Source organism: Babylonia areolata, chromosome 10 (assembly GCF_041734735.1).
Source record: "Babylonia areolata isolate BAREFJ2019XMU chromosome 10, ASM4173473v1, whole genome shotgun sequence".
Lineage (NCBI taxonomy): Eukaryota > Metazoa > Mollusca > Gastropoda > Neogastropoda > Buccinidae > Babylonia > Babylonia areolata.
Genome location: NC_134885.1, coordinates 12,879,681 through 12,900,681, shown reverse-complemented (window position 1 = coordinate 12,900,681; position 21,001 = coordinate 12,879,681). Strand labels below are relative to the sequence as shown.

General features: G+C 41.1%; 1 protein-coding gene across 1 annotated transcript in view; it reads right to left on the bottom strand.

Moving 5' to 3' along the window:
- Positions 1–576: 576 nt before the first annotated feature.
- LOC143286795 (uncharacterized) overlaps positions 577–21,001 on the bottom strand; it is a 20,544-nt gene continuing 119 nt past the window's right edge. Inside the window, exons 1-10 of the mRNA XM_076594583.1 lie at positions 20,970–21,001; positions 16,725–16,892; positions 16,185–16,394; positions 13,275–13,420; positions 12,126–12,284; positions 10,138–10,270; positions 9,324–9,544; positions 5,362–5,519; positions 2,465–2,643; positions 577–1,175 (exon numbers count right to left, since the gene is read on the bottom strand). The exon at positions 20,970–21,001 is cut by the window's right edge and continues 119 nt beyond it. Coding sequence (XP_076450698.1) covers positions 1,111–1,175; positions 2,465–2,643; positions 5,362–5,519; positions 9,324–9,544; positions 10,138–10,270; positions 12,126–12,284; positions 13,275–13,420; positions 16,185–16,394; positions 16,725–16,892; positions 20,970–21,001 — 1,471 coding nt within the window. The 3' untranslated portion in view covers positions 577–1,110. The remainder of the gene's footprint in view (positions 1,176–2,464; positions 2,644–5,361; positions 5,520–9,323; positions 9,545–10,137; positions 10,271–12,125; positions 12,285–13,274; positions 13,421–16,184; positions 16,395–16,724; positions 16,893–20,969) is intronic.

The window sequence follows — 21,001 nt, the reverse complement described above, 5'->3', positions numbered from 1 at the left end:
GGTTTTATCCTAAGGATTTCTTGAACAGTATTGTAAAAATAGGTCTTGGCTGTGCCAGCAGAGTTCATCATCTGTCAGTTTCAAAAGGACTGACAAACGTGTTTGAAAGAAAACTACCCCTACTTTGAAATGAGAATAAAAGTAAATGATTCTCACACCTACACAATTAAGAGGAATGGCTGCGAAGACTATATTTCTCCTTTTCCCGTAGAGTACAAAAGCTTGTAGAGTTCTTCAGAACGTGGAATTGTGATTTAAAACTTCACGGTTCCGAACGTAATTCAAGTTGCCGAAATTAGGTTGCAAAGAGGCCGCGAATTGAGTTACAATATAAATCATCACGCATAGGTAAAGTTTATTCATATAACCCTTGTCTGAATTTTTATCAATATCCATTAATGAATGGATGAAGAAAAAAAAAAATCTTTTACGTAAGTGCAGCGGTCAGATCAGTAATGTTCAAATCTCTCTCTGACTTAACTCTTGTAATTAAATCAGTTCAAGTTTCTATGATTCGAACTCTATCGCGGCGCTATCAGGTACAGTTAACTAATCATAACTCGATGATAGTCCATATTTTGGTTAAAACAAAGCTTTATTCAGGAAATGTATTATACATGTACACGTTAACAGCAGAGCAAGAGGTTACATCGTACTCAAGCATGTGTCAAAACATTTTTCGTTTGATTTAGTTTAGCGGCTGGTGAACACATTACACAAGTGCAGAAATGCAGAAACAAGGTGCATGTAAATCGCAATTTCACTTTTTAGCAAGCTAGGATTGTTCGATCAATAAGAGAATTTTTTTTTTTTCATTTTTTGCAAATTTCTGTTGATGTTAACAAGCAAACAGACAAACAAAACAATGATGTACATTGAATCAAAGCTGCAGAATATCAGTAGAACCAGTTGATAAAGAAGGGGGACAAAGGCAGAACTGCACAGCATTGAATCAGTATCGTTTGCGGGCATGGTTTTTTTCCATAGCAAAACTTAAAAAAGCAGTGGTGTATAGTGATTTGTAGGAACGTTACAGGTCTACAGTCCTTTCTTGTGACCTGTCCGACTCCCTCCCTCGTCTTGTTGCCGTCTGGATCATCGACCACGTGACTACTCTTCGGACGCTTCCGACGCCATTTTGACCCAGATAGCCAGCACATCAGCTTGGCGCACATCTGAAGATCATCAACATTCAGATTTCACTTTTCAGTATGATCTAACCAGTCATAGCCTTCATCCACACCTGCACCCACACTCCCTGTTCATTCATCATTTCAACGAACGGATGAACCATCCAACACACACGCCAACATCCTAAACTTGCAATCTTTGATTAAATCTCAAAAGTTTAAGCCGTCACCACCATCATATGGGAATGTTGCTGATTAGCAAATTATATTTCCTTCATGTTGAATGAATGAATGTGGCTAACTAACTTCATCAAATGTAATTCGTGAAATAAACGATAACTATTGGAAATTTCAGTCATAGATTTTCATGAGCACCAGTTTGTTGAATCGTTTCCCAAGTAAAGTACAATACCAGCACATACAGCAACAAGTACACCACCACTATGCACAAGTACACTATCCCACCCATAACAAGTACACTATTATTATTATTATTAGCATCAGCATTAGCATTATTATTATTATCGTGAGCATTTACCATCCTAATCTTGAAAATAAGCCCAATGCGTTTACAAATAATACACATATGTAAATATCAAAACGGAAATATTGAACACAAGATACCAAACATTATCAAAAATAATGGACTTGAAACAAAGAGAGACAACTTTGTAAATGAGTCTTTCTTGTACTGGGAGCCAGCGTAAATCATGAAGGAGAGGAGAGACGTGATCAATGTTGGTGGAACGAAAGACAAGACGAGCAGCATAGTTGTGGACTTTCTGAAGCCTAGCAATGAGGTAGCTGGGTGAACCGACAAGTAGGGAATTACAACCACCAACAACAAGTACATGACCAACACCCATAAATACACTACCACCAGCCTTAACGAGTACACTACCTCCTTACACAATTATACTACCACCACTCACAATAACAATTACGTCCACCACCCATATATCGCGTAGGCTACACTACCACCACCTACAACAAACACACCACCACCACCCACAGTAACCAGTACACCACCTACCAACAACAACAAACGCACCACCCCCACCCACAATAACAAGTATACCACCCCCACCCATAACCACCACCCAGAAGACAACTTACATTTGGTCTATCACCACCAAGAGTAACGCGTAATGACTGCACCAATTAGCCTTTACCAATCAGGACATGTGCACATCTTCATCAGCAAACGAAACATCACTTCTCTTTCTCTCTCTCTTTACGCGCGCGCGCGCGCGCGCGTGTGTGTATGTGCGCGCTCGCGCGCGCGCGCACACACACACACACACACACACAAACAGCTACGAATGGACACGTACACTTGCTGGACCAGAGTTGACCGGTTTTCCCGTGCATGTAGCCAACAGCAGGGTAGGGGGGGTCCGCTCCCCATATGGGGCGACACCCATCGGCTGTGTCCGCAACAACCAGCCAGCCCCTGTCTTTTGCGCAGCCACCGTAATTCCGGTTGATGTAAAATCGTCGATATGAGGCTGCCCTACACCATGAAACAAAGCGGGAGATGTCAGAAGTACTCACCTGTCTCAGGAACACATAAAGTGAAAAAAGGAGGGAAAGGATTACATATTTTACGCAAACCCCGTTCTCAGAATAAAGATACCTGGTATTTATTCGTCCCAGCATGAATCAGATCATTAGGCGTTTTGGTAGCTACTCCAAGAGAGACTTTCAATGCAAATAAACGTACATTCGCACAAAAGACAAAAGAAAGGCCACAAATTTCACCTTCACACAAGGCAGAATGAGCTAGGCAAGTGCCAACTAGTTTCATAAACCATTTAAAAGATTTCACGAACTTACCTTTTTTTGCATAGCATGGAGTAATGCGTGTCCAGCTAAGCTACTTAAAATTTATATACATACTCATATATCCGTCTTCCCAATGTTCCTGAATAACAAGCTTTTAAAATACATTACTTTTTGATGTCATTATTTTCATCTGAAATGAATTTGCATGAAGAAATAGATTATCTCATTGTGTTAGAAAACAAACAACAGTTTCATACATCCACTGATTCAGGCTCTGTGCTGTTACTCTCTATCCTGTTATCAAGTGTTGGTCACAGTACAGACCGATAGTAGCAAAAGACATTCAGATATTGCAGTTTTATAAAGCTGAGGTACTTGTTTTAGTTTGTGATAAATGTGCTGTGTTTATGTGTTGTTTATTTCTGAGGAAGCAAAATGCAATATCTGTCTGTTTTAAAAGGTACTTTCCTCACAATATTTACAATGAACTTTTTTCTTTGTATATTGAGCAAAGTAGGTGACTGCATTTGAAGGGTGACATTGTGCATTATTTAGATATGGTAACAGCAATGACAAAATATGTCTGGTCAGTAAAGTTGAAGATCACAGATTATCTTTGCAAATTTTAATTCTAAGTAGCAATTATGCTTTTTCGACACTCAATTAAATGATAGATCCAGCCCAGGTAGCAAACACTTTGTTAAAAAAAAAATTCTGTGTTTTGTTCAGTGCAGTTTGCAGACATTTTCTGAAAATGGCCAAACAAGACTCGGACATAAACAGACACACAGACACAGACAGACACAGACACACACAGACACACACACACAACACACACACACACACACACACACACACACACACTTATATACAACAGACAGTGAAGTACACATTGCCCTTCAATACAGCACAATGACAAGATAGAATATACTGTGAATTGGTTAGACTGCTTGAATCTCAGATCCCTGTCACATCTGATACAGGGTGAAGAACTTTCCTATCTCCCAGGTCAACATATGTGCAGACTTGCTAGTGCCTGAACCTATTTCGTGTGTGTATGCATGCAGACCAAACACGCACGGTAAAGATCTAGTAATTCATGTCAGCGGTCGGTGGTTCATGGAAAGAACACATCCACCACGAAAACGGAGTATGGCTGTCTACATGGCGGGATGAATAAACAAAAAGGTCATAGCCATAAAAGGTTACACACGTATGTGAGGGTGTGTGTGCGTGACTTAAACCTGAGAGAATGACACACGAATAGAATGATGATTGCCAAGTGGCAGCTGTCAGTCGCCTCTACCCAGGTAGGCAGCCTGTTGTATAAATGATTCAATGTTTGCAATGCACTGGGAGACTGGTCTTTGACCGAGGATAAGCGTTTCATAGGTATCCATATCATCATCATCATGACCATCGTCATCAACAGAGCACAGTGACCAGTTATGGCAGACAGTGAAATGCATAGATACCCTTCAATAGCGCACAATGACAGGGTATAAAATAAAGTGAACTGTTACCCTTCAATAGAGCACAATGACAAGCTATGACAGACAGTGAAGTGCACAGTTACCCTTCAATAGAGCACAATGACAAGCTATGACAGACAGTGAAGTGCACAGTTACCCTTCAACAGACCACACTGACAAGACAGACAGTGAAGTGCACAGTTACCCTTCAACAGACCACAATGACAGACAGTGAAGTGCACAGTTACCCTTCAACAGAGCGCAATGACAGACAGTGAAGTGCACAGTTACCCTTCAACAGAGCACAATGACAGACAGTGAAGTGCACAGTTACCCTTCAACAGAGCGCAATGACAGACAGTGAAGTGCACAGTTACCCTTCAACAGAGCGCAATGACAGACAGTGAAGTGCACAGTTACCCTTCAACAGAGCACAATGACAAGACAGACAGTGAAGTGCACAGTTACCCTTCAACAGAGCACAATGACAAGACAGACAGTGAAGTGCACAGTTACCCTTCAACAGAGCACAATGACAAGACAGACAGTGAAGTGCACAGTTACCCTTCAACAGAGCACAATGAAAGACAGACGGTGAAGTGCACAGTTACCCTTCAACAGAGCACAATGAAAGACAGACAGTGAAGTGCACAGTTACCCTTCAATAGAGAACAATGACAAGACAGTGAAGTGCACAGTTACTCTTCAACAGAGCACAATGAAAGACAGTGAAGTGCACAGTTACCCTTCAACAGAGCACAATGACAAGACATACAGTGAAGTGCACAGTTACCCTTCAACAGAGCACAATGAAAGACAGACGGTGAAGTGCACAGTTACCCTTCAACAGAGCACAATGAAAGACAGACAGTGAAGTGCACAGTTACCCTTCAATAGAGAACAATGACAAGACAGTGAAGTGCACAGTTACTCTTCAACAGAGCACAATGAAAGACAGTGAAGTGCACAGTTACCCTTCAATAGAGCAGTAGTTTTTAGGTTCAGTAAGCACGTCCGTGTAGCTGCTGTTGGTAAGTTTCTCTGCTTTGAACCAGTTGATGTAGTTCTCCCCCACAGCATTGAACTCAAAGAAGGCAACTTCACTCCCGTTCACGTACAACGACACTCGTGCCTGTCAATGGAAGCGTGAAACCTCAGTCAAACAATCAGAATTAGCTATTGATGATCCAGTTTGTCTACCAGTCTGTGTCTGTGCACCGCAGTGAAACAAGCTAACAATTAGTTTGTCTGACAATTTAATCACTTGTCTGCCTGCATGTCTATCAATATGTCTGCCTGTCACTCTTCTGCATGTATGCATGCACAACCAAGTTGATTGAATGCCGAGCTTACAATTGTTATCAATAGTATTATCATAATTATTGTAATTATTATTATTATCATTATCATTATTATCAGTGTTTTCGTATAGTACTGAATCTTATTCAGACAAACCATAGTGGTGTCACGTTAATCATACCTACATACAAGCACAACTGAATCTGAGGGATGAGTTAAGAAAAGGTGATAAACTTGCTAGTAAATAGAGAGCGAGATTGGGGAGAAGAGAGAGTTGGGGGGACCAGAGGAGAGTAAAGAAGAGAGAGGGAGCTTCTATGGAAAGATAAGTTTTAACCCCTAGGCTGTCTACATGACGAGATAACTCGAAAGGGTTTTAAGGCCAGACTTCAAAGAGCTGAGTGTAGAGATTTGACGAAGCGAAAGAGGAAGGTCGTTCGGATATTGGAATTATCGAAGTTATCATTGGTTGGAAATGGAAATCGGCAGACGCAAAGGCATACCATGGGAGTTACGATCATGTACTGTTTGACACATGTCTGTGACTGGGGATGAGTTCCATTTTATAGAGGAATGTCCGAAGTATGATAAAATGCGAAAAGACTATGTGCCTAAAAATATTCGTCACAGAAATTAGTTGTTTTTTGTTTTGTCTTTTTAAATCAAATTTTGCAATTAAAAAAAAGCTCAATTGAAGCAAAAATATCATATTATCTCTAAGTTCATATGATTTTCAAATGTTGTGTACGTACTCTTTTGGGGTTAAACGACATATTTAACTTTTATGTGACACTGTTGTGTATTTGGGAATGCATGTCCTGGGCATCAAATCATTATTTTGTAGTCGTCCTCCGTACCCCAATAAGGGTGGATGGATGATTAAAAGTTGAGACTTGAAACTTGTTCAAAGTACATTAAGAATTTGTTAAATGAATGTCGGCACATATAAATGCAGATGATTATGTGCATTTTGTATGGCTAAAGAAAAATATTTCAACAAATGGTTAAGAAGAATAGTATTCTAAAATGATACCCAAAATGCACTGTTCAAAATCAGCAGGAATTTGAGTTAATGTTAATATAGGTTCTTGTAAGCAAATGCAATATGGAACACTGCACACTTGATGACTGGTACCAACACTTTAAAGCACTTAGTGGGAAATAAATTGAAAAGCTTACTGCAGTTGGTAACATACCAAGTAAAATGTGAAGGAGATAATAATGAAATCTTTGTTTCAATTGCACTAGGCTATTTCAAGAGGAGTCTTGCATGCATTCAAGAAAATGAAACCGAAAAAGCTTCAGAACCAGACGGAATAATAGAAGAATTCTTCAAATATCATTGTGATCAAATCGCTGCTTTTTATGAGTTTGTGTGTGTGTGTGTGTGTGTGTGTGTGTGTGTGTGTGTGTGTGTGTGTGTGTGTGTGTGTGTGTGTGTGTGTGTGAGAGAGAGAGAGAGAGAGAGAGAGAGAGAGGGGTGGGGGGTTAATTTCTTCAATGCATTGCTTTACAATGGTGCTTTCCTGATAAATGTGATGAATATGAAATATTACCATAATATAGGCATGGATATGTAAATAAGCCTGACAGTTATGAAAACATTGCCCTGTGTGACACCAGCAGTAAACGTTTTGGCACTGTCATCAATAACAGTCTGGGACTCCGAAAATGGTGGTACTTGAGATTAACAGTCAAGATTTTTATACAGGTTATTCCTCCATCGACCACAATCATATTGACGTGAATGACTGCAGTAAACAACGTTCTAACCAAAAGTTTGCCGTTGCTCTCTCTCTCTGTGTCTCCCTCTCTCTCTCTCTCTTCTCTCTCTCTCTATCTCTCTCTCTCTCTCGTAGATCTGTCGTAAATTCTCCCTATCGTAAACATCTCCCATAGTTCTGTTGTAACATCTTTCTGTAAGCTTATATCTATTGTAAACATATCTCTCGTCATGGTCATCTCTCAAAGGCGATTTCCTGATAAATGGAATTAACCAAAATATTACCATACTATGTCATATAGAAATGGAGGTATAAACAATCCTGGCAGTTATAGCAACATTGCCCTTGTGACACATGCAGTAATCCTTTTAGAACTGTCATCAATAATAGAAACTCAAAAGATGGCGTTCTTGAGATACACAAGCAAGATTTTAGAAGAGCTATTCCACTATGGATCATGAACATATTCACGTGAATGACTGTAGTACACTGCTTTCTGCTAACCGAACGTGTCCATTGCATTCACTGATCTCGTAGATCAATGTTAAACACCTCTCTCCTGTTGATCGATAGAAAACATCTTCTCTCTCTCTCTCTCCTCTCTCTCTCTCTCTCTCTCGTAGATCTGTTGTAAACATATCTCGTATATCTATCACAACCATCTTTCTCTCAGATCTATCGAAAACATTATCCTCGTAGATCTACTGTAAACATCTCTCATTAAAGTTATCTGTTTTAAACAAATCTGTCATAGACATCTCTCTCTCTCTCTTTCTCGTAGATCTGTTGTAAACATCTCTTGATTATCCATCGCAAACATCTGTCGCAAACATCTCTTTCTCGTAAACATCTCTCAGAAGATCTATCTCTCTGGTAAATTTGTTGTAGACATCCCCCTCTCTCTCTCAGTCAGGAACTGTTCCCACCAACTTTGCAACAAAATTTCATTTTAACTCACTCAGTACGGCCAGTCCTCTCTTCTCCTCTACACAGACCCCTCGGATGTAAAGTGGGTGTCTGAATGACCCAACCTTTAGCTTCCGTCGTCAGAATTGTGGTATTCTTTGTCAACATTCACCTCTTCAGTATAAGAGCCTTCCGCTTGCAATATTTTGATGGTGGTAATTGGGGTGAAACGCTGTTAACGTCGTCTCTTTCGCCGTTCGTATGGAGAGAGTTAACAGGTGAGATTGTAGCGAACTTCAGATCCCTACTCCAAGGATTAATCCACATTATTTTACTCTGTCAGTTTACTCTAGAACCAGCTCCCAACATGTGTCAGACTGTTGTGGTGCCTTTATCCTCACACTGCTGTTATCTTAACTTTCAGACAGAAATAACAACAGATCCCCACCAGACACATTAATGATGCTGGGATTGTTGCTTTTGAGTACTAATATACACATGTGGTTTCATATGTGTAATTTATCATTTATGAATCTGGAATCTCAGAAAAAATAATGTCAGACTCTCATATCATTCTTTGAACAGTTAATTCAATGACGGATCACCGTTTTCACTGTTAATGGACATAGTTCAATGTATCATGTATTCTGTGTGTGTGTGTGTGTGTGTGTGTGTGTAGGTGGTGTGTGCACGTGGGACAGACTCGTGGAAGTGATTTCTTATTTCATATTCTTGATTTTGTATTTATTACTATGTAGCATAGAACCTGTACAGGGTAGGGACTGGCTGAAAAAAAATTCTTCAAAATTCAATAATTTTGTCATTTTTAATTGGTCACTTAAAGCATCTCTCTCTGGTAGATCTATCATTATCTATTAGGTAATACAGAGGTGCCCAAGGTAAATTATTCTAAATACTCAACAAAGGTGTGTGTATATATATATATATGTGTGTGTGTGTGTGTGTGTGCGCGCGCGCGCGTGCACACGCGCGCAGAAGCACGTGACCTTTTCCACATGGAGGCCATCCCACAGGTCCAGCACTTTGCTGCGGTAGTGTCTGTCACAGGGCTGCGAGCCGTCCACTGTCAGACAGCCGGCAGGCATGACCCTGCGGACCAGAGGGTCGTCATCATTGTAGCCAACCTTGGTGTACGTGTCGTAGGACGACTGGCCAATGCCGGGTGTCAGGCGGAAAGCCAGAATGTACTCCCCATCATGAACCACGCCTGAAACAGACCACACTGGTGCAAACACGTGCAAACGGACAGGTGTAAACACACAAAAATCGATTCGAATTAAATCATGTTGCTTATATTCATGAAAATTATTCATTCTGGAAAGGGATGTTTAGTGTAATTCGGGAGGGAAAGGTGGCTTTTCAGACTGGATTTGAAAGACTGCAGCAAAGCTCGAAGATGAGTTATGGAAAGGCTAACGAAGTTGATTAAAAAAAAAAAAAGTGGGGCTTTGGAATGAGAAACTACGTTGGCCATAAGCTTATGTTTTGGTTTGAACAAAGGGGATCCTAAACAGGCGTGAAGATGTGTAAAGTTCAACAAGACCAGAAAGATACCATAGACCAGTAGCAACCATGGACCTGAAACAAAAGACGTCTCAAAATATCCACGTCAAATTCAAATCAAGCCAGAAATATTGTGTAAAAGATCATCTAAACCATGTCTGTTTGAGTTCACGTAAAATTCGAATTGGAAACACTGATTTCCTCCAGGAACTCAAAATGAAATTCAGGGAAGTGGGGGGAATGAGTGTGTGTGTGTGGAACAAGATCGTAATGCAGCCAGCTGTACGATGTCTTTACCTGCAAGGTCAGGGGAAGGTGGTTGGGGTGGTGGTTGTTCAGGTTGTGTGACACACTGCTCTCTGCTGCACCGGCCCTGCAGGGAGGACATGCTGGATTCCAGCACCCTCAGTCTCTGCTCCACACTGTTCACCTGACATTGTCAATCACAGTGCCTTCAGTCTCTGCTCCACACTGTTCACATGACATTGTCAATCACAGTGCCTTCAGTCTCTGCTCCACACTGTTCACCTGACATTGTCAATCACAGTGCCTTCAGTCTCTGCTCCACACTGTTCACCTGACATTGTCAATCACAGTGCCTTCAGTCTCTGCTCCACACTGTTCACCTGACATTGTCAATCACAGTGCCTTCAGTCTCTGCTCCACACTGTTCACCTGACATTGTCAATCACAGTGCCTTCAGTCTCTGCTCCACACTGTTCACCTGACATTGTCAATCACAGTGCCTTCAGTGTCTGTGTCACACTGTTCACCTGACATTGTCAATCACAGTACCTTCAGTGTCTGTGTCACACTGTTCACCCGACATTGTCAATCACAGTGCCTTCAGTCTCTGTGTCACACTGTTCACCTGACATTGTCAATCACAGTGCCTTCAGTCTCTGCTCCACACTGCTCACCCGACATTGTCAATCACAGTGCCTTCAGTCTGCTCCACACTGTTCACCTGACATTGTCAATCACAGTGCCTTCAGCCTGCTCCTCACTGTTCACCTGACATTGTCAATCACAGTGCCTTCAGTCTGTTCCACACTGTTCACCTGACATTGTCAATCACAGTGCCATCAGTCTCTGTTCCACACTGTTCACCTGACATTGTCAGTCACAGTACCACATGTTCTCTCACTCACAACAAACAAACAAACAAACAAGTGATTGAATCAATGATTGAAGAAATTAATTTAAGGATAAATGGATGATTGAATAATAACAATAATGATGACAGTACCAGTAATAATGATAATAATATCATTATTATCACAGAGATGACTATAATAATGAATGGCAACAGAACAGTGCATTTCTCAAAGCAAAGTTAGACTCGTTGCACTGGCAATCACCTATGAACAAGCAACCATGCTCGAGAACGACAAACCATACTGAGCCATGCACACACTCACACACTTTAGCAGAAAAAGAGCTCAAATTGTCAGTGAAGAAAACACATCACAAAAACGCCTCACAGAACACACTGGTCTTTAGCTGCAATCTGACCAGAGGGAATGCTGTACCGAAGACAGACAGCATGTTACAGACAGTGGGAACACAAAAACTAAAGGTCCAGGAGCCTAAAGACTTAAAGTAATTTTTTGGCACTTTTAAGATTTCATCCCCAAAGGACTGGAAGGAACGCAAAGGCTTGTATGATAGATAAATCAATCAATCATTAAATCAATTCATTAACAACTAAACAAACAAAATACAATGATCATTAAATCAATTCATTAAAAAACAAAATAGAATGAAATAATATAAATGAATTATCAGAACAGATGAAAAATACATCAAATAGATATATAAACAAATAAATGAATAAATACAAAGTTTTTTTGCACCTGAACAATGAACGAATGCATACAGACAAGTCTGCAGAAGAAGAAGAAGAAGAAGAAGAAGAAGAATTCAGTGGATCTAATTTCCAAAGTGGATTCAAACAAGTTTTAGAATACCTGACACCTAGTTTTCTACCAACATTATTCTGTGGGGAGAAGAACCAAAGTTTCTGGTGGGTGCGTGACAATGATCACCAGACAGACCATCTCACGGTGTGGGGAGAGAGCAGTCTGGGTCAACACGATGTTGGACAGAGTGGGGGGCGGGGAGGGGGGAGGCAACAGCACATGGCGGGAACACCAGAAATGAAATACTGACAATGTTTGACAGTTAATTCCTTACATTCTTTATTGCCAACCCTCAGCACACACACCTAACACACACACACACACAGACTCTGCCCCTCTCTCTCACTCAAATAGTCAACTCACGTAAAGGCTGGCAGCTATCCCTGACACAAAGTGTTTGTTCTGGCAGAGGTCTGTTTGAAGGAGACAGGAGTAGACGCCCTGTTCCACCGGGTTAGGAACGTGCAGGACAAAGTGACCATTGTCTGACCGCGTGCTGTTCAGCAGTTGGTTCGATGGTGTCTGCAACACACACAGTGATGCTGAAATGTTGTTTTGTAATGTGAATACGTCAGATTTAAAGAAGCAAAGAAAGAAAAAGAAGTCTTCTCAACATTTTAGTGAGGTACATGTCGACAAATGACTGATCACACTTACTGGAATGTATATTTAAAGCTTTTGAATATACAAGACACAGACTATCGCATGGACTGAGACTGATAACAAATTTCGCGTCAAAGGGTTTCCAACTTCAGGAGGTATATAGGCAAAGAGATTACAATTAAGACAGCTTGTCCACTTACTTATGAATGGAGTAATCAAAAATAAGTATATGTAGTAATAATAATTTATCAGTTGAATTTGGCATGCATAATAGCATTCCTCAAGAAGAACGCATTTTTCCTAACTGATATAGGTGTAGATCGAAATAAAGCTCATTTTGTCATCAAAAGCAAAAAACAAAAAAAACAAAAAACAACAAACAACCCCCCCCCCCCCCCCCAAGAAAAAACAACAACAAACAAACAAAAAACCTTAGAAATATACTTATATCTAAAGAATGTATTAAACGAAAATATATTCGTGATTTCTTTGATTTGTTCAAAGTAGAGAGTTGATTGTGTGTAGGAAAATTCATATGGAAAGGAAAGAATATGTTTTTAGTTTCATTTTATCACCGATTCCATGTGGCTGTTGAGGATCTTTCTTCTGGCCTGTCAAATCACCAAAGGAATTTGCTTTGTCAACTTTTCATGCTTTCTTTAACCAAAGCAATGTATATGTTGCTAATGTCTATCCTCAATGTCTCAACAGGAATCAAATTATTAAAACTTCATGATTATTGAGAATTCCTTGAACAGGGGTTTGTATGATAGACACAAAGTCCAAAAGGTAGCATTCTGAATGATTTACCCTTCACACATAATTTTACATAAAGGATTCCTTTTCAGACATGTGAGACCAAGAGCCTCTACATGAGGCACGAAAGACCGTTTGTGAGTGTCCACAAACCTGCCACATCACTGTCACATGGTCCTTGACTTCAGAAAGAAAGCGGCCGCACATGATCTGCACGTGCCACTCGTCCGTTGATCTGTCGTATATGACGTCATCAGCGATGTGAATTTGTGACTTATCTTCTTCCAGTTGAATATCATCTGCAATCATCAGATCAAGCTATTGGATGCCAATGTGGTACTGGGCAACGCTTATGTTACTTACAGTTTTTGTTCTTCAGTAATTAATAGAATGCCTCCATCAACCCATTCTCTGTCTCTGTCTCTCTCTCTCTCAGTGTGTGTATGTGTAAAATGATTATGTTAAATGCCTTTGTCAAGTGAGCATGGACTCAACAGATGTCTGTCCCCAACATAATGCATGTGAACTGCAACACAACTAGATGTAAAGCTGCACTGATCCTCTGCCAACAGTGCTCAGAGATGCTGATGATCCAGCAGTTATGGATGACTGAGCCAGATACAGACAGCAGCAAGATGCCACAGAAGTTGCTAATTCTGTTGTTGCACACGGACACAACACATCGTGCAGGACCTCTGATTTCCAGATTCCGCTCAAAATTTCATGGAAAGCTTGAAGTTCTGGGATCCTGCTGTTTGGTAAAGCAGGCAAATAAACATAAACAGCTAGAAAGGCACGTGAAACATTTCGACAGAATCAGTCTGAGATGTTCGGTAATTAGTCGCTGTGGTAATGTTTTTTGTAACCATGCTGACAGCTGAGTCCTCTCTTTTCAAATTAAATCACAATGAATAAACCATTCCACAAAAGAATCACTAAAACCAATAGTTAAACACCAGCCACAGCTCCAAGTGGCAACACTATATACGTTAGACAATGAATTCATTATCAACGACCAGGACAACCGAGTGCTTACAGCATTGGAGCTCCAATTTCAGGGCCATGGGTTCGATCCCAGTAGCACCCAGTGGTAAACGAGTGACACGATTTCACTGTCTCCTGGTTTAAGGGTGGAGGATTCTCCTATGTTCTGGTTTAAGGGTGGTCAGTTTTTCGTATTTCATAGGTCAACAGATACGCAAACCTGCCAGTGCCTGAACCTTTTCAGGGGTGTGCATATTCAGATGTTCAGCTACACACAGAAAAGATCTTGTAATCCATGCCAGAGTTCAGCGGTTTTGAGGAACACAGGAATACACAGCATGCACCTGCCACATGACAAGAATCCCCACCTAACTGATAGAAACAGGCTGCATGGGAAGCGGCCATGATGCAAAATTCCTTTAGAAGTTAACACTTCTGCCTTATTAAATGCTAAAAGAACTGGCAGGGCTGTTAAGAGCATGGCATTTAGGTTATTACTAAATGCCCCATACACAAAATATTATGAAAATACTGAATGCATTTGCAAGGGACGTTTAACGGTAGAGCACATTTTGTTTTTTTGTTTTTTGTTGTTGTTTTTTTTTTTTTTGCTGCCCCGTCATCTGCACCGTTTCAGTGGCATTACTCCCACGCCGCTCATTTAGATTCCCCCATACACGGCCACACCCGGGTTTGTCCGTCGTAGATCCAGCGTCGGCAGTCCACAGGGGACCATCGATGTTAGGTCGCCAGGAGGCCACACACCAGAGGAGACCCTGCACTGCTGCTGAGTCACTTCGGTGGTGTTCAGTGGTGCCTGTTCTGTTTTAATGTACTTAGGACACCACCTACTAAGCCCCCTACTAACGACAATAATGGCTTAGTCGCGGAGCCAGACTGAGTGAGCGTCCCTCCCAGAGTGGAGACCGCCACCACGTCCCTCAAACAACAGCCCTCCATGAATCTGCCGACACTGACGACATTGACAGGACTCACTCCAAGCACGGAAGTGGATGGGTATCGAAATTGAGGTCACCATGAGAGCAGGGCATGAAAGGCCACAGACTTTGAGACTATTTTTGTTTCTATTGATGACGATGAAGGAGGAGGAGGATGACGATGATGATGACAATGTTGCTATGGAGGTCCATTTTGGGTTGGGACTGCGTGACAAGGCTGCACTCTACGCTTCCTGTCATAATGATATCTCGGTGTTAACCAGGCCCGAGAGATACAGACACTTGCAGTGTTGGTCAGGTAATTTGAGCAACACACCCAAAGACGCATCCTTGAAGTGGATGACACTCGACTGTGTGGTCCCAGTCTCCCCATTTAAGCCCACAGCACACTCAACTCTGGGTAGAAGCCGGCCACGGGCCGAAAAACCCACCTCCGCTGGGATTCGAACCCGCGTCCTTCCAGCCGTCAGTCCGCGACGCTAACCACTTCGCCACGGCGGCTGGTGGTAGAGCACGTTTTAACCTGCTGTTCAGTAATGAAACCTTTTTTGCCTCCAGAAATTACGGACCACGTGTTACCAGTTTCAAATGTTAACATTTTTTGGAAAAAGTTATATATTTCAAACTGTTCTTTATTAAAGTTAGCTAGCTATGTGTTAAATAGTCCAGTTGGTTGTTTATTGTAGGTCCCCACATGAACCTCTTTTCAAATAATAATCTACAGAAGTACTGCATACAATATTTGATTATTGAAATTTGTTTGGTCCTAATCCCGCTTCCCCCGTCCCGCCTCTCTCACACACCCTTCCAATATTATGTTTTTTTCTTTCTCCAATCACTGACACTCACCCTCTCCTTTTTAGATTTTGTACTCTGTCTTTCATACATTCTGTTCTCTCTCTGTCTGTCTGTCTCTCTTCCTTTCCTAGTCCCCTCCCCCTTGCTCCCCCCTCCCCTCCACCCCCCTTTACATTCGAATATACAGAAATGTCGATTTCTAATTAATAATAACAATCACCATTATGATAGAAATGATAATAATCCAAATGATAATAATAATATCATTTATTTTCAGTCTAATATCATCATCTATAAATAAATAAACGAACCATGATCCTACCTTGCTGGTTCAACACCACCTGAGTGTCCTGCACGTGCAACACACCCTTCCTGACAGAGTGGACACGGACTGTGTAGTGGCCCAGGTCTGCCTCTCGCACCCCGGGGAGGGTCACGCCCTTGTCTGGCACGTGCAGCAGGGCACGTCTGGTGCCCAGGTTGGAAAGGAAGTGCCCTGACATGTGCACTGCCAGCAGGTTCTCCTTGTCACCTGAGTAGACAGTGCAAATGCACAGGTGTTCATGAAAAAAGGAACATATATAAAAGCACATACACACACAAACAGACAGACAAATACAGACAGAGATTGAGAGAATGATTATGTTGGGGCAAAGGAAGTCACTTGTATGTACTTACTTAGCCATTCAGCTAGCCTGCCAGTGAATGAGTCAGTTAGCTGCACAGTTTACTTGACAGTCAGTCAGTTGTTGCTATTAGTGAATTTGATAGGAAAGCGAAATTTTCTGATCCTTCAGTTAGTTATAAAGCCAGGCTCGCTCAATAAGATGATTAACTTTTAACACCTTACAGTAATTCTCACCGTCGTTTTTCAGCCAGCCCACACTGACAATCTGTCCTTCTCCAGCATCGGATGACGGCTGAGAGGCACCATTAGGCAGCGTGACATTCTGACCAAGGCACGTGGGTATGGTGACGTCCGGAGGTATGTCTTGCGCTGCACGTGCTGCTCTGTCATTGACAGGTGATCCTGCCACAGAAATATGTCCGTGCTGTTGTTCAGATATGTTTTTATCTTAGTTTTGAAAACATCCAGTGATAAAGTTTATATTTCATTGAGAACGGTGACAAAAGTTATAAGAAAATTGTCCTCTCATAGACATAAGTCGTTCCCTCGTGAATAAATAGTCTGCTAAACTCATCCGTTAGTGTGGAAGGAAAGCAAGCTGACCACAAAGTTATCACAGGCCAGCTTCATTAAGGAGCGACAAGTATTGACAGTTTACAAGTTGACAACAGACAATCAAACAGTTCGTAACGGGACTGCTCTGATATAAATCATATCAAAATAAGTTTGGCATCAGATTTAATCAGAATAAATAAAACCTGTAAATATATCTGTCTCTGTTGGTCTATCTGCCTCTTGTCAATATGGCCCTGGAGTGTCAGATACTGACCTGCGTGCTTGGTACATGCATGTAGCAAAGATCCGGTTATTTGTGTGTATGTGACTAAATCTCATTTTAGTGCCTGTGTTAAAATTTTTGATTGGGGAATTTTTATCATAAGAATTATTGTATCAAATGTTCATAAACCATTGCACACACATATGGTTTTTGTTCATACAACAGAATATTGAAGAGAATAAGTGCTGATAACATTTCCGATATTCAAAAATAACTTTTCAAAGACTAAAAAGCGAAATGTCAAGGGAGATCTTTCAGCAACAGCAAGTGGGAATCAATGACAGAACAGTGTGTGTCTCACATGACTGCAGTTCCGCCCCCTGTTGATTCTTTAACCATCTCAGAATTAACAGTGAATCGATCTCCTCTATGGCAAGTGATCAAAGGAAAGCAATCAAAGTTTAGCGATGTTCTCAATCACAGTGAAAAAAGTCACAATCCAATATCTTACCAAAGCAGCCACTGAATGACCAAAGCAAGTGGTTTTGTACAATGTAATAGTGAAGGAAAACAAGTGCAGGTAACAACTAAACAACCTTTCCCAGCGTTATTCAAAAGTAACTTTGCAAAGACCAAAAAAGGAAATGTAATATGGTAGCTCTTCATAGGCTGCAACTGGGGGGCACTGAAATTCTCTCTTTTGGATAAGACAGTTGTATGCCTGATACAAGTGAAGATTCTTCCCCTGGACTCTTCAGATATATGTTGATCCCTTGTGGACCCCTCAGATATCTGGGCATTGGCAGTAAAATAAGGATATTAGTCATCATAAATCCTTAGGTTGTAATCAGGAGTTTGTGTTCACCCCTCCCCCTCTCCTTTTTTCTCTCTCCCAACACATCCCCCCATACTCTCCATGCTCTCTGTTTCAAGATTCTTCACTTTAAGTTTGTTTTAATATCCTTCATTTTTACCTTCCTCATTACCTGAAGTGCCATACAGACCTAAAGTGTTAAGAAAACGACTGAAACATGAAAAGAAGTAGGTAAGATATTTCGTTACGGCATTTTGTTGTTGTGATAGGCAGTATTGATCTCAACAAAATCACGACTTTCTTCACAATGTTGTTGATTAATCTTCAGTTGGTGTTCTGAATGTTTCACTTACTGGTTGGAGTTGTTTTGGCACTAACAACCAAAAACAAACAAACAAACAGACAGTCACAACAATAACAGATGATGCTTTCTTTGTAACTGATGATTCAAAAGCATGTGATGAATTAATACACAGTGGGTTGTTTAGGTCTGGGTATGCACCAGGCATAATTCCTGTCAAAAAGACAATGAACAGGTAAGGGACCAGAAATGCATTATCATGCTTTTAAAAAAAAAATCACAAAATAACTGACCTGCTTTTCGATACAAACAAGAGTTATGAGATCTCATGAGTTTTATTTTCTATCATTTAGTTTAGCTTTGTATCAAGATGCAGCCTGTTCAGTAAATGAATCAATGTGTTCAGTTCGAATTAAGTTCACAGATGGCCCCCATATTTGTTCTGTGTACGCTCGTCACGAGCCGCCCCCTCTCTCGGCTGACAGGTTGTTTAGATAAGGCCGACTCCTGGTGTAGTCGGCAATGTGGGCCGGCGATATAAAAAAAAAGTTCGGTTTGTGGGCAGTTCGCAAAGCTCTCTGCTTAACTCACTCAGTAGGGCCAGTCCTCTCTTCTCCTCTACACAGACCCCTCGGATGTCCAGTGGGTGTCTGAATGACCCAACCTTTAGCTTCCGTCGTCAGAATTGTGGTATTCTTTGTCAACATTCACCTCTTCAGTATAAGAGCCTTCCGCTTGCAATATTTTGATGATGGTAACTGGGGTGAAACGCTGTTAACGTCGTCTCTTTCGCCGTTCGTATGGAGAGAGTTAAACTTATTATAAGTCTTTCCAATTCGGTAGCCGCCATGTTGTTTCTAGAACCATAGTAACGGTTGTTCTGACGATTCCAAAATAAGATTTGGCAGTGCTCACTGCTGTTGTAATATTATGGAAAATTTTATAAAGTACAAATTAACAACATAAAAACTGCTATGAACATTTGTTTTAAATTGATCAAAATTTGTCACAGCTGCAAAGAAACTAAAAATTATATTCCGATATGGTATACATTCATTCACTTTCTCAAGGAGGCGTCACTGCGTTCGGACAAATCCATACACGCTACACCACATCTGTTGAACAGATGCCTGACCAGCAGCATAACCCAACGCGCTTAGTCAGGCCTTGAGTGCATGCTTACATATTTGTGTACCTATGAAAGTGGATTTCATTTTACGTAATTTCGCCAGAGGACAACACTCTCGTTGCCATGGGTTCTTTTTCAGTGCGCCAAGTGCGTGCTGCACACGGGACCTGGGTTTATCGTCTCATCCGAAAGACTAGACGCTCAGTTTGATTTTCCAGTCAAACTTAGGAGAAAGGGCGAGAGCGGGATTCGAACCCACACCCTCACGGACTCTCTGTATTGGCAGCTGAGCGTCTTAACCATTCTGCCACCTTCCTCCATGGTATAGAGATTATAAACCCTGTCTCGCGCGACCACGTGGTAATCTAATTGGATTTAACAATTTTTTCCTGATTCTTATACAAATAAGATGTCACAGAAAATTGTATTAAGCTTGGTCTGACTCGTTAATTGAGAAAAAGAAAATGAGACCTGGCGCAACTATGGATAAATATAGACCAGGCCGTCCTTGACACGGCCCTCACGGTCCGGTGCCGCGAGCATGGATAAATATAGAGCAGGCCTTCCGAGAGGCGGGATTTACAAATCGGGGAAAATAGTCATTAAAAGAAATATTAGTAACATACAAAACACAAAATACATTCACTTTGTGGAGGTGTTAGCTGTTGAAAATGTTCTTTATTATTCATGAGAACGAAAATTAATGTGTGTGGTTGCATTCTAGCGGTGTAAATGACTTTCAAAATTTTTTCCTGTGTCGTACCTGTTTTATAACTTTGTATAACGATATACAGTTTTTGCAGCACGAAACGAGGGTCCCTTCTTTTCCTCTTTCAGCTGCGGCTCACGGGAGGGAAGGGAACGGGTGAGATGCGTAAACAAACTGGACAAGCTTGACAAGGCCGAGCTAAACTACCCTTGCAACAGCGGTAGAAACGCTATAGAAGATCTCCACGTGACTCGGACAGAAATCAACCCATGCCACCACAGAATCATTATATATAAACATAACAGAAAAAAAGCAAGCATGATAAAGCAAAACAACATTTTATGGTGGTTTATGCACTTCAGGAACAGAAAATTTCTTCTTGTACAGTTATTGTAATCTAACTTTTTAAGTATGTGCGTGTGCATGTGCGTGCCAGTGCGTGCGTGGGTGCGTGTGTGTGTGTGTGTGTGTGTGTGTGTACAATGTCACAGTATCAGAAGATCCTGTTTTATGTGAAAAAATGACTTTGCAACAATGTCTGCAAGTAAAATACTTGAAACAAGAAACCTCCCTTTCAAGAACTGATGAAAATTGAGAAAGCAACACAGCCCGTGAAACAACTGAAGAAAAAACAAAACAAAAAACAAACAAAACTGTTTAAAAAAAAAATAAACAAAAATAATTTTTACAAAGACGGAAATATGGAGACAGAACAGAGATGAGACCTTCCCTTGCTAAGCCCACTGACCTGAGCCTGAATGCACAGCAGACAGGGAAAAC